The 19,049-nt window shown below is 38.9% G+C and overlaps 1 protein-coding gene across 1 annotated transcript; it reads right to left on the minus strand.

The window, feature by feature from the left end:
- Positions 1–383: 383 nt before the first annotated feature.
- LOC124860369 (integral membrane protein 2A-like) lies at positions 384–15,246 on the minus strand. Its single transcript, XM_047353654.1, has 6 exons — positions 15,015–15,246; positions 14,511–14,648; positions 5,452–5,631; positions 5,261–5,371; positions 3,102–3,246; positions 384–1,673 (listed from the first exon to the last, which is right to left on the minus strand). Exons 1-6 carry the CDS (start codon positions 15,084–15,086, stop codon positions 1,579–1,581), a joined length of 741 nt encoding a protein of 246 aa, XP_047209610.1. The 5' UTR covers positions 15,087–15,246; the 3' UTR covers positions 384–1,578.
- Positions 15,247–19,049: the final 3,803 nt, after the last annotated feature.

The raw sequence follows: 19,049 nt of genomic DNA on the forward strand, positions 1-19,049 counted from the left end.
GCAGCCAAACAAACCCGCAGCATGATGCCACGACCACCATGCTTGACAGTCGATAGAATGTTCTTTGACTTTGACATACTTCTTGTCATTCCTCAATCTTTGCCCTTCTGCACATAAACTTTTCTCCACAAGACATTTGGCTTGCCTTTTTGGATCGGCGCAGCTCTAAGATGAGCTTGAAGATATCCATTTTAGAACAGGGGTTTGTTTCTGGGTCGGCATCCATTTAGACTACAAAAAATTCCCTATAAGTTCAAATTTTGCACCAATTCTTGTTTTTAACATTAATTTAAGTTGTATGTTGTACAACTATTAAACTCGCAGAAAAGAACAAAAAGGAATATAACCATGAGGTATACCATAGTAATAACCAAACAAGAAAGTTTTTCAGTAGGTTAAGAAAACCAACTTTATTCAACAACAAAACAAAATTGAGTTCAGTAGTTTTACACCAGGTTGTTTCTTTCTATTTAACTTGAGTTCTGTTGAAACGCAGTCAGAAGCCTATCTCCACAAGCGTACTTCCTTCTGATTGTCTTCATGTGTGGGATTCACAGAACAAACCACTAAAAGAACTGTCACATTTTTTTTATTTGCTTCCTTTTTTTTTGGCACAAAGCCATTTCAAAAAATCTTTGGAAATTTTTTTTTGTCTGTTATGGGATTTCCAACTCAACCATAATGGTTTTATGTAAATTGATCTAAACAGCATAGGAGTTTCAGTGAAAAATGTAAAAACTTGAAATCTCACAAATAACTATAATTAGCGCATTACATCTATTTGTTGTTTAGGTTAAAATGAAATATACCAAGAAATTCATAAATCAAACCAGGCAAACAGACGTCAACTTGGTCACTCTGGTTTAGCTCATCCTTTTTACTAGGTAACATCTATAAATGTCTCTACACAAACACAAAAACTGCTCAGACACAGCAGGACAGAGGAGCAGCCCCCCCCCACCACGAGAGCAGCAGGGCACTCTGGGAAATATCTACAAAAGTGATGGGTGGCAGCTGTTGACTACTCATCCATGTTAACAACCAATAAAGTCAACAAGTGTGCGTTTAGTGTACTGTAACTGTCCTGCATTTCCACCCTATCAGTATGCAGTACAGCAAGCAGTTTAAGCTGCTCTGTAAAAGGTGGTGACAGAAGACACAAGACAAATCTCACACCTTCTCAGCAGGACTAAAATATTTAGTAGAAGGTCTGACAACTCTGACCTGTAATATAATAACATCAATAAGATCAGTCTGCAGGAAGTCACAGCAACAAAACAGATTTTAACAGAACAAATTAAACTTAGTGTGTCTAAAGTTGACAATAAACACTAGGTAATAAATACTTGAGCAAGAAAGCTAGGACCTAAACACATTAAGGTAAATACAGCAGCAGTGACTCTGTAACCTAAATTCAATCAACACAAGCTGGGAAGGAAGGGAGGCAAAACCATTTGTACAAAAGTAGCTTTCTGCTGAAAGTTGTTCTTCCTGTCGCTGTCGTTCATCCACTCACTCCCTCCGCCACCTAGGCACACCCTGTTCCCCTTTCTGACCTGCAGTCATGCCCTCATTTCCTCAAGCCTTGCAGATGCGGGTCTCCGTTACAAACTTGTTCTCAAAGTGGCGGATGGTGAAGCAGTCGTCGGCAGAGCGCTTTTGGATGTTTCCGCCTGACAAAGACGCACAAACAGCAGTCGGAAACATTTAACATACTGTATTTCATATCTGACGAGTTTTCTTTGACAAGTCATCATGCTAAGAAGGAGGTAGTTGTGAACACAGGTAATTTATCCCTCTTTCTGTTCAGTTCTTGTTAGAGATCTTTCCATGTTAGAATGAAATGGTTCACAAATTAACTTGTGGGGCATCACCAAAACAAGCATCTTGTTCTGGTGTCCAGCTTCGCCTTTGCTTGACTGGAGCTCTTTATGTCTGCATCATGGGTCAAAGAAGTTGATCCCGATAAAATATTTCAATTGCTCAAAACAAGTATGTTTTGGGACTTTATGGACAAGAAAAAAAATACCATAAAGCATGACTAGGAACCCTCAGAATCAACAGGTTTATACCTCTAGTGTGCCAAAAAAACAGGTATTCAGTTTCCGTTGGGGTTCCCATTAAAGGCAAGGTTCTTGTAAAGACTGTGGAGCAGTCAGGATTCTGCCAGAAGTTCACGTCTCTGAACAAACACAGTTTGGGTAAACAAACAGTTCTGAGGGAATGCGCAATTTAACGGCTATTTAATGCAAGAACTGTTCAAAAATCGTTTCTGGCAGTACACAATAAGAACTTTCATTCCTCTTGAACTTTTACACGTTGTGTCACATTATAACCACTTCAATATTGAGCTTTAATGGGGGGAAGCAAAGAGTACATGGCTTTCAATTTGTTTTTACAGATAAAAACCCGTACCTGAGGTGTGAATCTCTGTAGCTCCTCCAGAGTTACCATAACTGCTTCTCTGATTCCCCTTACACGGCCTGTCACTTTGTGTGGACAACTCTGCTTTTAACAAAGTGGTTTTCTTTCTGTTTTAAACTTCTCCACACCTTTATCCCTATCATCTGTCTGCTGTGTTCCTTGGTCTCCATGATGCTGTTTGTCCTCTAATGTTCTCTAAAAACCTCTAAAGGCTTGAAGAGCTGAATTTACACTACGCTAAATTACACATTGATGGACTCTGTTTACTTATTAGGGGACTTCAGAAGGGAGTAGGTTGAACTGGATTTCATCTAGGGGGTATCAGAGTAAATGGGGCTGATTTCAAACAATTTTTTTTATTTTTTATTTTATGAACAAAACATTTAACAACATGCATAATTTTACCACTAACTCACAATTATGCAATACTTCGTGTTGGTCTATAAAATGAAATCCAAAAAAAACAAAAACAATAAAAAAACATTGGTGCTGCAATTTGACAAAACATAGAACGATTTAGGAAATTAATTTTTTTGCAAGCTGCCACAAATCTTGTGGCCTTTAGGTGAAGTTGGCAGATTAAGTTGGGACGTTCTCCTTCCAACATTTTGTTGTAGTTATCTACCATAAATACAGGAAACCTACAGAACAAAGCGTTCTATCTTGCTCATACATACCTTGCAGGCTGGATCGGCGTTGCATTCTGTAAGTTTCCTTTCCATCACACAGCCGGCGGATATAGAAACCCAGTGGCTTGATATCATCAATGCGCTCAGTGACCACAAGGTCCTCGTGCACCAGGTAGCTGCGGTATGAGTCAGACTGAAGTAAAGAGAAAAAGAACAAGTGAGACCATAGTAGTTCACTACCTTTAGTTTTATCAGTCTTTTATCTAACGCAACAAATCTGTTTTGAACACCTTGTCCTATAAATACCAAGTCTAGCACAGTTTCTTATGAAGCATAAATAATTTTTTTTTATAGTAATTAGACCTAAATATATTTAGCATTGGACCATCCTCTTCCAGACCTCATTTCACGCTGCTCAAATCTGTAAAAACATGCGCAAACTATCTCTACGTGATGTGAACTGCATCATATATTTTACATGTAAAAATCCATATTGTAAAGACTTTTGGCCTGCCAATGACTTGTTAATGAAGAACTCTCAAAGAGGAACATCCATGAACAGCTTTCTGCTACCAAATGGTCAAAACAGCCGCAGTACCACCATTTCCCAGTCACTTTTCTACATATTTATTTTTAAAGAGGTTTACAGTATGCATCAACATAATGCAAAACCGATAAGGGAAAGTCTACAAGTTACAGAGTGGAAAATGAATCACTGTTTACAGTTGAAAAAAACTTTAGAAGTCATACAGTAATAAAAAGATCTTGTGTAATCTTATGATAATAGATTTGTTTCTGTTCACGATCTCAGGAATTTCTTTTAGGTTACATTATGCTATTATTATGGCCCACCAATATATTACTAACAATACATGCTGACATTAGGTAATATACAATATGGAGCTGATTTGCAGCTTTAGTCTTATTGATGGTTTAGAGAAGACATTTTGACAACTTCTGTTTAAAGCTTCCAATAGAGTCATTTGCCATTTTGCTTAGACCTTCTTCATTTTGCATATAGTATTTAATAAAAAAAAACAACAACAAAAACATACATTTAAGGTTGAAGATTAAAGACAAAGAGATATTGTGACAAAATAGAGAGGATTAAGCCTGGGAAATTTTGTGGAATGATGCTTAAATTTAGAGATGCACTCATCAGACATTTTCTGACCGATATCGATTACCAATTATCTACATTCTCTAGTTTTTCCAGGTTCAGATATTCCTTCACACACCACCAACTTAATGTGTAATATGGTGTTTTAATTCAAGAACTAAATGTGACAAACGCTGATCATAGAATAAAAAAATATGGCACAGGTTCTTCCATAGAGTTTAGTAGTTTTAAATCCAATCGACATTTAAGGGATTACAAGATTATTACAATTTATTAGCAATGAACACAGAAACTGGCAAACTGGAGAGACTAAAATCAGACAATTTCATTTAATCTACCTTTACTGGTGATCAGCTAGTTGGAAACTAAAGGTTATAAATATAAGAGGTTATTTAAAAGGAGGGTGTATTCTATTCAACCTATTGTTGAATAGAATAGCGCTGTCTGTGGCTATTTCAGATGGCGAGAGAGAGCAGGACTTTAAGCTAATAACGGGAAGGCTGAACAGAGAAATCTATGTCTATCCTTTTGAGCTTTCAACCTCTGTCTGTCATGGAGCATGCATGATTTAAAAATGCTGTCAGTCTTTTAGAATTAGTAAAGAACAGGCCAACACAATAACTGTTATATAAAATGCTAAGGCCAGTTAAAAAAGTTATTTGTTGGTTTAAAGCAGTAAAACTCTTGTTTTACAGTGACTGCTCTTTTAATACATAGTGTAATGTTGCCACTGCAACCACTCTAAATAATTAATGATGGCTAGAAGGCTAAAAAAGTAGACATATATAGTTCATAAAGGTTCATTGGAATGGGCTAAAATCAGTATTGGCTTTACAAAAAGGGAAGATTTGTTTTGCATTGAATGCAAAACAAATACCAAAAGAAATAAGGAGTTTAAGAATATTGATGAATTTAATGAACAGAAAATAAATCGTTTTTTTTAGTATCTGAACTGCTGATCACCAGACAGAGGCAATCAATAGAAAACGGACTGATTTTCATCATTGCCTAATTATGGAACATAATTTTAAGGGCCTGCATCTATAGTTATGCATACCACTGTAATCACTAAGCTGATGGTACTCACCATCAGCTGTGAGAAGAGATCAATGAGGTCCTGAGGGGGGAGAACCACCGAAGTGTTGAGAGGAATCACAAAGCAGGTCCTCAGAGTCAGATCCAGGTATGCAGTCAGCTTCTGCATCCCAAACACACAAAAATCATCAGCACAGAACCCAAACACAGAACCCAAACACTAACTGCACAACTGGTTCTCACCCTGTTGAAGTCGTGGAGGATGTACGCAGGGTCTCCGGGTCGGAAGCGAGGAGGGGGCACGCTGATGACGGCCATGCTGTCCGAGATCTCCACTTCCTCCTCCACCCGCGGCAGGTAGTACGGCTGGCTCTCTGCCACGGTGGACATGTCAGTGAACTGCATTGCACCATGATACAGCCTCTGATGGAGAGTCGCACAGGTAAAACATTCGTACCATCTTATAGACACATACAGGCACAAACAGGAAGTGAGAAGTAAAAAACATTCACACTTTTTGCAAATATAAGAATGAAAGCAGAATGAAGATGGTGGATAAATTCATCATTGATGTTGGGGTTTTGCTTTAAATGTCATTTTAATATACTTCAAACAGATGCAGTCCGATTCTGTGTATTTTTTAATTTCTGTAGGATAATATTTTGCACCCTTTGAACATACTAAGGTGAAAGAGGAATCTATTATTTCAAAAGTGGCAGCACACAGCAGGTATGTTTCTCTGCTGGTCTACCTGCTGCTTTGCAAAACTACACCAGTATAAAAAAAGAAATGTTCTGCTGCAGATTATGCAGCAAAGCATTCAGACACATTTAGATATTGATGCATCATATTAGTGTACCGGTGGGATTGTTTAGGGTTTGAATAACCATGTTTAGTGGTTTTAACAGGCTACATTTTTTTTTTATTTTTTACAGCATTGGTGGCCTTTATTTTTGTTATCTGAAAGAAGGCAGACATAAAGTGGGTGAAGAGAGGGGGAAGCCATGCAGCACAGGTCTCCGAGGTCGGGACTCGAACCAGGACTGAAGCCTCCGTACATGGGTCGCTCGCTCGCTCTACTGTTACGCCATGAGCAGTACCTCCGGTTAAAAAAGGTTAGGTATGAAACCACTAAAGTTAAAAACCTACAGGGGCTTTGTCATGGCCACTGTAAAACACTGACTTTGTTTCTCTTAAGCCAGTTTGTGACTAATGTGGTGGTTTGGTTAGGACTAGTGTCCATTTGAAACCCCCGTTTATATTCAAGCTTTAACTTTCTACTAAAGATCTTTTGTAGCAGAGTACACCAATCCCTTCTGCAGCAAAACATCCACACAATATGACGCTGCCGCCCCCGGACATCTAAGTTAAGGTGTCCTCAAGGTTGCAAGCTTCCTCCTTTTTACTCAAAATGATAAAAGGTCAATAAAGGTCATTGTGGCCAAACACTTCAGTTTTTGTTTCATCAGACATATCTCCAAAAATTAGGGTCTCTTTCACTGAGTGCATTTGGTAATGGTAATCTGTTATCTTATGTTGTTTTTAGAGTGATGACTGCTTCTTCTGTGGATGGCCTTTCAGCCCATGTCGGTACAGGACTCATTTCACTGTGGTTAATGACACTCTTATCAGCTTCAGCCATTATCTCTAAAAGGTCTTATGCTTTATTTTTGGGGTTGTTTCTCACATTTCACACCAAAACATGTTCATCTCTTGGGCATGGAAAATGTTTCTTTCCTGAACGCTATGATGGCTAAACATTCCCCTGGTGTTTATACTTACATTTAACTGTTTGAACAAATAATTGGGGCACCTTCAGGCAACTGTAAATTGTACCCAAAGATGAACCAGACCAATCACTCAGGGAAGCAGCTTGTTTAAAGTGTTGCCTTAAAATATTTCCACGTGTGCCTCACATATTTAACACAAATGTTGTGGATTAACAGATTAACCAGAAGCTTTAAAAAACCATTGACATCATCACCTGGGCTTCCCCAAATTGTTTAAAGGCACTGCAATCTGACCATACATTATGTAAGCTTTGAATCTGAAAAAAGTCATTAGAAAAAAAATACTGCCTCATTATTTATTATTTTATCATAATTTTATTTTAGTAATCTTAACTGAACTAAAAGAGGAAAAATGTTAGATTTATGATGTCCTACATTAAGAAAATAATGGTTGTGTGTTCTATTATACAGTTTATGTAAATATCTGGTTTTAGCTGTATATAATTATAGGACAAAGCAAATACTCGGGGTTCAGTTCTAGTGAGATCTTTATTTTACTGCAGTTCTAACTTCTGATGTTTACTGATATTGATTGCACATTTGAAATAGCCTTTGACATGTATGTGTCAGAATACTGTAAAACCATCAATTTGTGTTATTTCTCCCATTCTGCTGCCTCACAGCCTTGAAATAAAACTATTTTCATTTTTAAACAAAGAAATTCCAAATCGAAAATAAAAATTATACAAAGAAATCTCAAAGCTTGTCAACACTATTTAGCCCTCAAAGAAAACACCTTCTAGAGCCAGTTTTACAACAGTATAATCTCTCATAAAGGCACTTGGCATTTTTCAATCCTCAAGAGACAACTGCTGCAACCTCTGCTCTACAGAACCAGTGCTGACTCTGTAGAACAGAGGTTTTCTCCCACATGAAGGATCCGAAACTTAATGCTAAACCACATGTCTCAGATTCCTTGGGTAGTAAACTAAGCCCCACATTGTTTCAGATATGCTTACATATCTGCCTATGAAGGAAAAATAAAAGATAAATAGTATTGTTTACAAGATAGAAAATTTAGCTCTGCCTTCAATCTAAACAATGTTTAAATGTGCTGGAAAGTGAATGATATAAAGTTATTGAACATAAAGACGTCTACTGATGTCTAAAAAAGGCTGCTCAAATTGATTAGCAGAGCTGACAAAGCCAGTCGGCCGAGACTTTCTACACCCCTGCTTTGGCTCAATTTGGACAGAACATGTGGACTAAAAAGTCAAATTTTTAAAGTCATTTTCCAGGCTGAATAAGGACAATGATGGGCTGACAGCATATAGCCATTAATATTTTCATTTTGTTTGTAATTCTTGATGATTCTCCCTTGATGTGGTCTGTCTGAGGTGACTAGAGCCTCCATTATGTATATAGGTACCCTTGTTGGGACCACAGCCATGGGTACAACATGATGGGCCAGTACAAACTTTTCTGGAACTTTCAAAATAAATCGCATTAACCTACTTCCAGCACAGCCAGGAACAGGGAATAACAGCTGACTTCCCGTGACGTCACTGTCTGAATAAAAACCCCGCTTTTGCAACAAACTGACCTTGTCAGCGCAGGTCCCCAGAGAAACTGGATGGAGGGACACAGCGCCCTAATGTCTCTTTGCAGGCAAACAGACATAACTCTTCAAACTGGATCCAAGAGTGTCATACGATCATGCGATCATATGCACTAAGTCAAGTAGAAATTAATTGCTGTTTGTGTATCCAGTATTCATTCATGAACGGGAGTAATTAAGGTACAAGCGTGGCTTGACTTTTCTCTCTGAGGTTTACAGAATCAAACTGTGTTCCAGAGAGTTCCCAGCAGAGACCCTGTCTCTACGACGCTGAGTGGAGCAGTTTTCCCGGTCTGAAGGAAGGACAACGGGACCGCATCACCGTGGCTACATCAGTAACCTGCTGTTTGGCCGCCCCACCCCACAGCTACGGAGGTTAGCTGCAGTTAACCCTTTGTTCACTGTGGATGCTTTCTTCAACTTCGTTGCCCGGACAACTTTTCCTCAGCACGGTTCACCTGAGAGGTTAGGTTTGGGCAGAGAGAAGTAGTTTAGAATTAAATAATCTAAACCTTTTTTCGTTTTATGAAGTTTGGTTTTGTTTGTGTTGAAACTCAGCCATCTTAGTGCTAGCAGATTATCTGCTCAGCACCACATGCTCAGTTTGTGTTTGTTTTTTAAGTTAAGACAAACTTTATTTAAAGGGTGATTTTAAACACAGAAGATCGGCCATAACGTGCCATCCGTGCTTATGCATTTTAACACTTTTATTAGTGGTATTTTAAAGGTATGTGTTTGATTCTGATGATAAGCTATAAGCTTCTTTTGTTAGCTTTAACTGCTAACAGCTAAGAACACGTGCTTGCTGCTAAAGATCATTTACCCAAAAAGATTGTTAGTTTTCAATCTAGAAAATAATATTTCCTTAAATATTATTTTACTAAATTTGATAACTAAGTAACACAATTAAGCCCATTTGTCAAAGATTTGGTTATTATTCAAAATATTTATTTAAATATTTTAATAAATAAAGGCAGCTAATTAAACACCATTGAGAATTAGTCATCCAGAAGGTTGATTTTATTCAGCAGATCATTCTTTAAAACATTATTTTAATAAAATAATATTTTATCTGATCTTGCATTGTGAATGGTTGTTTAAAGGTATAACAATGATTGCCTAAGTTGGTTCCAAGACTAAATTAACTTCATTTCCAGATTATTCAAGATAATCCTTGGTTCTCAAACATAAACATTGAATGGTAATGTTGCATCACTCTTTCAGTCATGGTTCTCAATCATCTTTCATCAACTTGTTTATATTGTACATAACTCATTAGTCTTCCCTATTCTTTCATTCTGCTTGGTAGTTAGTTGGATTGTTTTTAGTAAAGAGTTTGCTAATTGAAATATGTTTGACTTTGAGTTGACTTATTTTTGTTAATAAATTCTTGTATTTTAAGAAATTGTGTGAATTCATTCCATGTATGTGCAGAGTTTATGCTGTTCAATAATGTCAGAGCTTGGCTCATCCATTTAAATTTTGTCCTAATACCACTGCCTTATTGGGCTGGTATTCACAGGACAACCCTTAACAGACCAAAATATTTGTTTTATAAAATATTAAAATATTAATAATAAATAATATATTCATAGGGCTGTATGGTGACGCAGTTGGTAGCACTGTTGCCTTGCAGCAAGAAGGTCCTGGGTTCAATTCCCAGCCAGGGGTCTTTCTGCATGGAGTTTGCATGTTCTCCCCGTGCATGCGTGGTTTCTCACCGGGTACTCTGGCTTCCTCCCACAGTCCAAAGACATGCCTGTTAGGTTAATTGGTCTCTCTAAATTGCCCTTAGGTGTCTGAATGAGTGTGTGCATGGTTGTTTGTGTGTTGCCCTGCGATGGACTGGCGACCTGTCCAGGGTGTACCCCGCCTCTCGCCCATAGACTGCTGGAGATAGGCACCAGCTCCCCTGTGACCCACTATGGAATAAGTGGCAGAAAATGAATGAATGAATTAATTAATTAATATATTCATAATCACAACACCCTCATGCACCTGTTGCTACTTGAAATTGAACAATAAGTCTATCAGTGGGGTGGCATGAGGTATACAGGAAGAGTAGATGTCCCATATACAGGGGTTATTAGTCTTTGACACAACCGTCTGGGGTTCGATTCCCAATCTTGGGACCTTAGGTTCATGTCTTCTCCCTTCTGTCTGTGTCCATTTCATGTCTGGCTGAATAAAGCCCACTAGTGCCACAAAATATCACTTTTGTGTAAACCCTCAATATAACTTATATCAAACACCATCATCATGCTCTGGAAATGTTGTGTCAATGTGTCAACAAAGACTGGGCCAATTGTAGTGAGGCAATCCAAGACCAAATAGATCACTAGACTACAGCTAACCATAGTTTCTTCAACCACTGTGGTTCTAGACAACAGAACAAAATTATGAGGCGCCATATGCCACAAATGTGTCTCGCTCTTTAAAATGGTAAATGTCTGACACATATTTTGTACATAGTGTTCTCTAGCAACCCTGCTGAGTCTTACTTGCTGTCTTTGGTTCAGCGATGCCAGCTTTAGTTTTGAAAGTTCATGTGTGGTGGATATCACCAGTTTGATAGGAGATTTCTGAATAGTGAGAGGTCACTTAGAGAAGGGCTCATTATTGTGGCTTTATAATGGAAATGTACTGTCAAAGACAACTTACTCCTACCGTTTTCTCTGACTGTCAGGTGCTTCAACAACTTCCTGTAACACATGCAAACACATATCCTCTTTGGTGCCCATCCTAGACATGGTAACTCCTTATTAATGGTTTACATACCCATCACTGGTCTGCATGTGTTCCAAAATGACCCCACAATTGGACTCCGTTTTGTTTCAGTGCCAAACTTTGTGCTGTCTGTTTGACAGTGAGTGAATATTTTAAGCAGTGCTGCGTGAAAGTTTGATGACCAAGTGAATGAAACAAAAAGCACTTCAAAAGAACTTAAGTCAAAATTTTCAATGTTAGTTTTAGTCATTTGTCACAACAACTCTTTAAACTGAAGAGTCCTGCATATGAGTCTTTAAAGTAACCACAAATCACACACAAATCAGCACAAATCATCATGTACTAAGAAAGAAGAACATAAGAACATGAGAAATCAGTCATGTCTCTACTTCCACCCCAATGCTGTAGGTAAACATGACTGTAGTTTTAGCTTGACTGAATTATTAAACAGCCATTATTGTGTTGCTAGAGTTAGACAAACCTTGTTTCCAAAAATGAGTTGGTTCCTCAGGTTTGATTGGAGATAGACATCAAGCTGGATTACAATGAACCTGGTTTGTGTTAACAGTTTAACTCTATACTCCTAGATATCCCATGATCCTCTGACTAAGAAATCCTGGAACAGACACCAAAGCCAGACAAACTGGTGATGCCTGCACTCTCTCTCAAGACAAAAAGTGTTTGAGAGTCAGCACTACTGCTCTCTACCAAGGTTAAAGTTTTTTCATCAGCAGTCACAACCGACTGCAAAAGATTATTTCCAAAAATCACACAACACGTAGCTCCCAGTGCACATCTCTGGGCAAGTTGGCAGAGGAATTAGCAGAGAGCGCTGTGATTAGTTCCACTAAAGCCAGTGTCGGGGCAATCCTTGAGATTAAAAAACCAAGCATGAAAGGCTAGAGGTCTCATCCCATGGCAGTTTTAGTAAGCCAGATAAAGTCTGTCCAAACTCCTCTGAGATGTAGAGGTTATATATTTTTTCTTAGCTGTTGAGGAAATAAACCTAAATCTCTAAAGGGATAAAGGGATAAGAATTTGTAGCCTCTCACAACAACGTGACCTGAACATGGGAATAATAAGAATCCATCCATTTCTTTCAGACCTACTGCAGTATCAGTTCAGTCCTTTAACAAATCAATAGCAATCAGTATAAAGTGTTTTAGAACATAACATCTTGTGGAGACAGGGTTATGTGTCTTACTTGTTCACTGTGTACAGCATTTTGATACAGTTGGAGAGTCGGGCAGAAGAGAGCTAATCTAATGGGTAGTTCTTACAAGTAGTATTGTATTCATGTACACAATGAAGACATGATTATTTGTTGTTACAAAGAGACCCAAGCAACAGCACTGACTAAACCTGCAGCATTAAATTAGGACTGTTACCTCTTATACAAGTTTTTTGGGGCCAGTCTCTGAAATCAAGCTATAACAAGGTTTTAAAAAGCAAGGCTTTAAGAACCACTACAATTTTCTGTCATACTGTTCCTACATCTTTTAATGAGATGCAGGAGAAAGTGAGTACAGTTTCCTGCATGGAGCATAGAGAAAGTGCCCTGTGCACTGCCACTAAGCTGGTAGTTGAATAAATACTAAAATACTCCATATACTTCACTTCCAAGAAATACAAATTCAGCCATTTAGAAATATTTTGGGACACACAAAAAAGAGGTAAATGGGATAGATAACATTGTTATACCTTTGAAAACTAAATATTTTAGCAGCAGTAGAAATACTTGATACAATGAGCTGTTATTTTGTGTGGGAATCTCAGACCAGCCTTTATGACATGTTCAATTTAAAACATTTCTAAATATTTTAGCTATGTTATATATTTAAGACAAGTTTAACACAGTCTTGTTAAACTGTTTTTATGTCAATTATGTGAGAGAATTTAAGCTTGTCCTCTAGTTGGAGGCTTTGGTTTGGTATGGCTTGGTTTGTGTGTGGCTTGCTGACCTAGATAAAGATTTTAAAAAAAGTAGAGCTAACAAACCTCAACATCCACAGTGTGAACTATTTCGCTGTGTAAAAAGCCTGTTTTACTTATTTCACTGTTGAATTGGAAGGTTCAAATCATATCCTAACTTCTGTTATGTTTTCCACCTAAAAGAGTTGTGACCTAATTCCAGGACAGCCGTTTAATGACTTCACAAGGTGGTGAATGGGTTGGACAATATTTCCTCCGCCACAAGGCCAACAGCCACCAGGCTGGAAATAACTGAATAATTGATTTAAAAAAAAGACCAGGCAGCAATAAATGTCTGTTTACTCTAAATCAGACCCATTATTATCTGCATTATGTGGCCTCTAAGTGCCATAACCGCCTAACTATTATACTGACTATAGCTAGTAGTTCTTGTGGTCTTGTCAAGTGTAAACAATATGAGTCAGGTAATTTTAATTTAATCTGTACGTTATTTAAAAATAGGAGTTTGGTCATATCTCATAAATATTTTGTATAAAATAATATGTTCACCTATTTATCATATTATTGATATTAGCAGAAACAAAACTTGAATAAAATGTTGAAGAACAATTTCCCCCCCCCCCTATATGGACATATTGGACTATTGGAACAGGCTTTTCTTGTTGCTAGTGAGAAAAAAGCCTGCTGTAAATGTTGTTTGGTGGTAAAAAATTAAACTTTAGCTTTCATTTAATTTTTGAAACATTAGGCATTAGTTTTATGCTTATTTTTCCTTATCTGATCTCCTTTTTTCAATAACTATTATATGAGTCATAATTGTTTTTATCAGTTAAATACATCTATTTATATTTTATTCGGTGGTCCCTTGAGACGATACATGAAGTCAGTGTGTGTTTTATGTTTGTGTGCGACTGGGTGGTTAAAGGGGCTTGATTGTTTTATTTGTTTCAATGCAGCTTTTGTAGAAGCATTCTCTTTGAATGAAACGTGCCATAAAAATAAAGCTTGCTCTGTGCTGAGGATCTGGTTTTCTGGCAGTTTTTTCTCCATATTAACTGTTAGGAGACACCGGACTAAAAAGAATAATGTCTGCTTCGTCCTCTATGAACTCCTGGGCTGGATATGATTCACTGCAATCAATAGAGATGACTTCTGGAAGCTTATAAAACTCCTGATAACTGAAATGTATGTTTGTATTATAATGAAATTAAAACTCAGTCCGAGCCTTCCTCCATATCGTAACCTTATAATTCGCAACCTTACCCCATGCACGTACAAATTATATAAGCACAAACCTTTGGGATAAAATATCGGTAGAGACACGCTCCCCCCACGATGAGCCCACTCAAGATGAAGGCGACGCCGAGCAGGCTGAGCAAACAGCGACCTGTGGAGCCCTCCGTAGCCGCTGGAGCAGAGGCCAGCTCTGGATCCTGAACACACACACGCGCAAATACACCGATAGCATCTAAATAACAATAATGTAACAGCTTCATGCATGCATGCATATTATTATCTTATAGGACTATAAAGATGCAAGCCTATAATTCTGACTCAATCAGGACAGATATGCAGGACAGGAGATGGGCGGTCCCATGATGGTGTCCTGCGTCAGGTGCATTTTGTCTACAAGCGTTTAACAACATTACCTAAAATCTCCACAGACACAACACAGGAAAGTGCCGGTTGATGCAGTAAACCACCGCGTGGTTTTGCACCTACATGTTCGTGCATTTGCTTGCGGCCGGTTTAGGCCTGCTGCTACCAGGCTGAGCAAGAGCTCCAGCCCGTTAGCTCACCTTCACAGCGGCTGGCACCTCTTTGCCCAGCGCCTTCTGCGCCAGAGCCGAGTTGAAAGCAATCTTCACCATGCTGGACCGGAAACGTCCGCTCGGGTCTCCTAGTCACAGAAAAGATGTATATATATATGTATTTTTTTTTTCCTGCCGACCGATTGCAATTCTTGCGTTTTCTTTCTTGGCAGCTGAACGCTGTGACGCACTTTGCGATGGGCTTTATCTGCACCGCTTCCGGTGGTTGTGCGTATTAAGAAGAAAAAACAAAACAAAAGCTCGATAGAGAATTTTAAATTCTAAATGCCTTTCATTTATAGATACATAATTTTAGCTATGATTTAGACCATGTATTGAAAGAAGTAATACTGTTTCTAGTTATTTCTCTTTAGAAATAATTTTACTGGCTTTGGTGCCATCTGGTGGACGCAGGTCGAAACCAAAATGTTCCTTCCTGGATTAGGAAGAAAAGGTTTAGATGTTTTTTATAGAGTAATATTTGTACCACCTTTTCTGAGAAAATGTCTTGTTGCTTTTTATTAGCTGTAAGACATAATTATCAAAATGAGTAGACATATATCGTATTGAATCTATATGATTTTCACTTTTTGATTTGAATCACAAAAAGAAAAAGAAATAAACAATCAAAAAAGTTTTAAATTTATTCTAATTAATTGAAGTGTATATAAAACTATTTGCCCTGTGTGCCACTATATTCAAGCAACTAAAACTCTACTACCATCTGTTTTTTTTTTAACCCATTGCCCCAGACACCCCAGGGAAAGAAGCATTGACTCCTATTTAAACTGCACAATATATTTTCCCTCAACAGCGGTCGTAGACAGTTGAGAAAAAAAGTTGGCTGATTAACTGATTCAATGAAATACAGTTACTGACCCCTTTATTAGGTACACCTTGTCAGTAGTGGGATAGACCCTCTTTTAGTTTCAGAACTGCATTAATTATCTGTGGCACAGATACAACATGATGTCGGAAACATTCATCAGAGACTTTGGTCCTTATTGACATCACATTATTGCATCAGATTTGTCAGGTGCACATCCATAATGCATATCTCCTTTTCCACCACTGTCATATCCACATTAAGATTCCTGACCACATGCAGAAATCACACAGGGACACAACTATGGAAAGCTGGAGATCCAGGGTCCTGTCTATGGAGAACAAGGGAGGAGTTAACTGGGTTCAGAGCAAAAGTAATGTTTCCAAAATGTAAATGTTTGGCTTGGTGGTTCTGGTGGTGGGTTTCTCTCTGGAGAAGGAGAAAATGATATTGCTGACAGTGTGAGGAGTTAGGAGATGGATAGAGCTTCTCCTGGAGGAGCAGATTAAGTGTTTGAGAGTGGGTAACAACTGTGAGGAGCGGAGTTGCAGAGGACGACTGTGTCACAAAGAGGATGTGGTTCGAGTGATCCAACGAGGGAAGAAATTCTGCAGTAACTTGAACCCGAGAGGTACAGAGGACACGAAGGCTGAGTAACTCAGAGACTGGCAGGAGATAACACAGGAGATGAAACATGCCATGCAAGAAAAGTACTCAGAGACACAAAAATAATACGGGAGGACTTAACTCTACCACAAAAGGTTGAACATCAGACGAAGAGTGGTCATCCGACAGCTCCTTTTATCCCAAAGATCTTGATGAGTGAATTGCAGTCAGATGTGCGAGCTGTCCCAGCCATGCCCAAAGGTGAAGATCTGCAGTGCAGAAGAAAACCACCTCACACATACACACATAAATGAGAGTCATGACAATCACATCCCAAAGGTTCTCTGTAGGATTAGGATATGATGACTTGGCAGGCCACTGGAGTGCAGTCAACTTGTCTAGTTCATGAAACCAGTTTGAGATGATTTGAGCTTGATTTATTTCAGCAACCAAACTCAGGTAGGCTGTGTCATGTGAACAATTATCAGTTGGTATTAAGGGGACCAAAGCGCACCAAATCCGCCAACATTTCTAGACACCGACCTGAATTGTTGATACAAGGCAGCCTGGATCCATGCCATTATGTTGTTTACACTAAACTCTGAGCTTATTGTCACAGTTGCAATCAAAGACTCTTTGAATCAGATAGCATTTTTTCCAATATGTTATTGGCCAATTTTGAAAAGCCTGTGCAAAATCTAGCCTCAGTTCTTAGCTGACAGGAGTGATACTCAGGATGGTTTTCTGCTGCTGTAGCCCATCTGCTTCCACATTCTACATGTAGTGCATATAGAGCTGGTATTCTGCAAATCTCAGTTGTAACGTGGTTTTATGAGCTACTGTTGCCTTTCTATAACCTCAAACAAGTCTGCCCATTCTTCTCCGACCTCTGGCATCAACAAGGTATTTTGGTTTTTACTGGAAACTTTCTCTTTTGTGGACCATTTCCTGTAAACCCTGAAAGACTGAAGATCCTGCAGTACTCAGACCAGACCGTCTGGCAGCAACAACCATACCCATTTCACAGTAACTTAAATCACCTTTCTTCCCCATTCTGATGACGATCCTTAATTTGACCTTCAACAAGTGATCTTCACCACAGCTAGAAGAATGGGTAAATGCATTCAGTTGTTGCCAAGTGATTAGCTGACTTGCTATTATATCCAGCAACTGAACAGGTGTACCTAATATATTGGCCGGTGAGGGTACATTGTACTAAGTCGAGCGTTCTGTTGATGTTGTGCAAGAGTGTGTAAGAATTAAGCCCCCACATATCTGTCTCAATGCAAGCCCAACTACATGGCACAACTAGATGACACAAAAATGACTCAATCTCACACCGGTAATGTAATAAGAATAATGTTTTGAGTGTATAATGTTGCTTATTCACCTCTAAACATCCCCCTCTTGCACACTGTGTCTGCCTGCCAGAGTGTTGGCCCACTCATACTGACACACGGCGCAGCACGCTCAGTGTGCTGTGTGGAAACACAGGCCAGTGCCAAGGCCATACAGTATATCTGACACATACCGTCAGTTCGCCCTCTGTCTGGGGCTGGTGGTGGTCCTCTGCCTCCTCTGATTTCACTCAGGGTTGAACATATGAGTAAATAAACACTTTACTGCTGCACTGGCACTCTAACTCTGAGGAAACCAGTGCAACGGCAACATATACATCTCCGGGTCTCACAAACACACGCATAAGCGCACACACTCCCTGTGAGACTAGGATATTTCCTCTGTAAAACAGACAGATTGAACCGGTAATCATCACTGAAAGGTACATAAACAGGGCAGCTGATTTCTGTACCTAACTCCCCCTTTGTGTGCCCCCCCTAACACTTACTCTGAATGAAAATCCTAAGTGGTCCTGAAGGCTTGTTTATGGGCTCGTCTTACGCCATGTTTGATCTGAGAGTTTGCCCACACATGCATGCATGGACTCAAACACACACCACAAACGCTAGAATAAAAAAAGGGGAGTCAACTTCAGCAGTAATAGCTGAACTGATAAACAAAAGGAAAAGATCTAATCACCTAGGCTTCTCAGCATCACACACAACAGTGGACAGAGTTTTAAAAAAGCCCCAGGTAGACACAGAAGATGTTGTGGAGAGGCAAAAAAGCAGGTGGAGGGTGAAATGGAGTGATTCAGGGAGAGAGTGATGACTGGAAAAACAGAAAGAGAATTGCTATGAGAAAGAGCAATCTACAGCATCTGATGCTTGAGTGAGTTTTCCGAGGGGCTGATTAACGGCAGATTAAACCTGCCGTCTATCCAGTTTACATCTCAAACCTCCTTACATGCCTGCAAGGTAGAAGTTCTCTGCCTTTCAAGCCAGAATGAGCAAAAATGTATACACAGACTCCATTTTTTGTACAAAGGCACAAAGAGGCAATGGGCCTCATGGTGAAGGATCGTAGGCAAGTTTGATGGAGTGAATGTCAGAGATTCATTGTGGTCTGCAATAAATGTCCACTAAATGCAATAAAAACAAACGGGCAAAAGTTCCTCACCAAATCAGCCAAACCCCACGAACAACTCATTTCGGTGTGTTTTGTTTTATTTTATGTTCTTTATAATTATATTT

Source organism: Girardinichthys multiradiatus, chromosome 23, assembly GCF_021462225.1.
Source record: "Girardinichthys multiradiatus isolate DD_20200921_A chromosome 23, DD_fGirMul_XY1, whole genome shotgun sequence".
Taxonomy (NCBI): Eukaryota; Metazoa; Chordata; class Actinopteri; order Cyprinodontiformes; family Goodeidae; genus Girardinichthys; species Girardinichthys multiradiatus.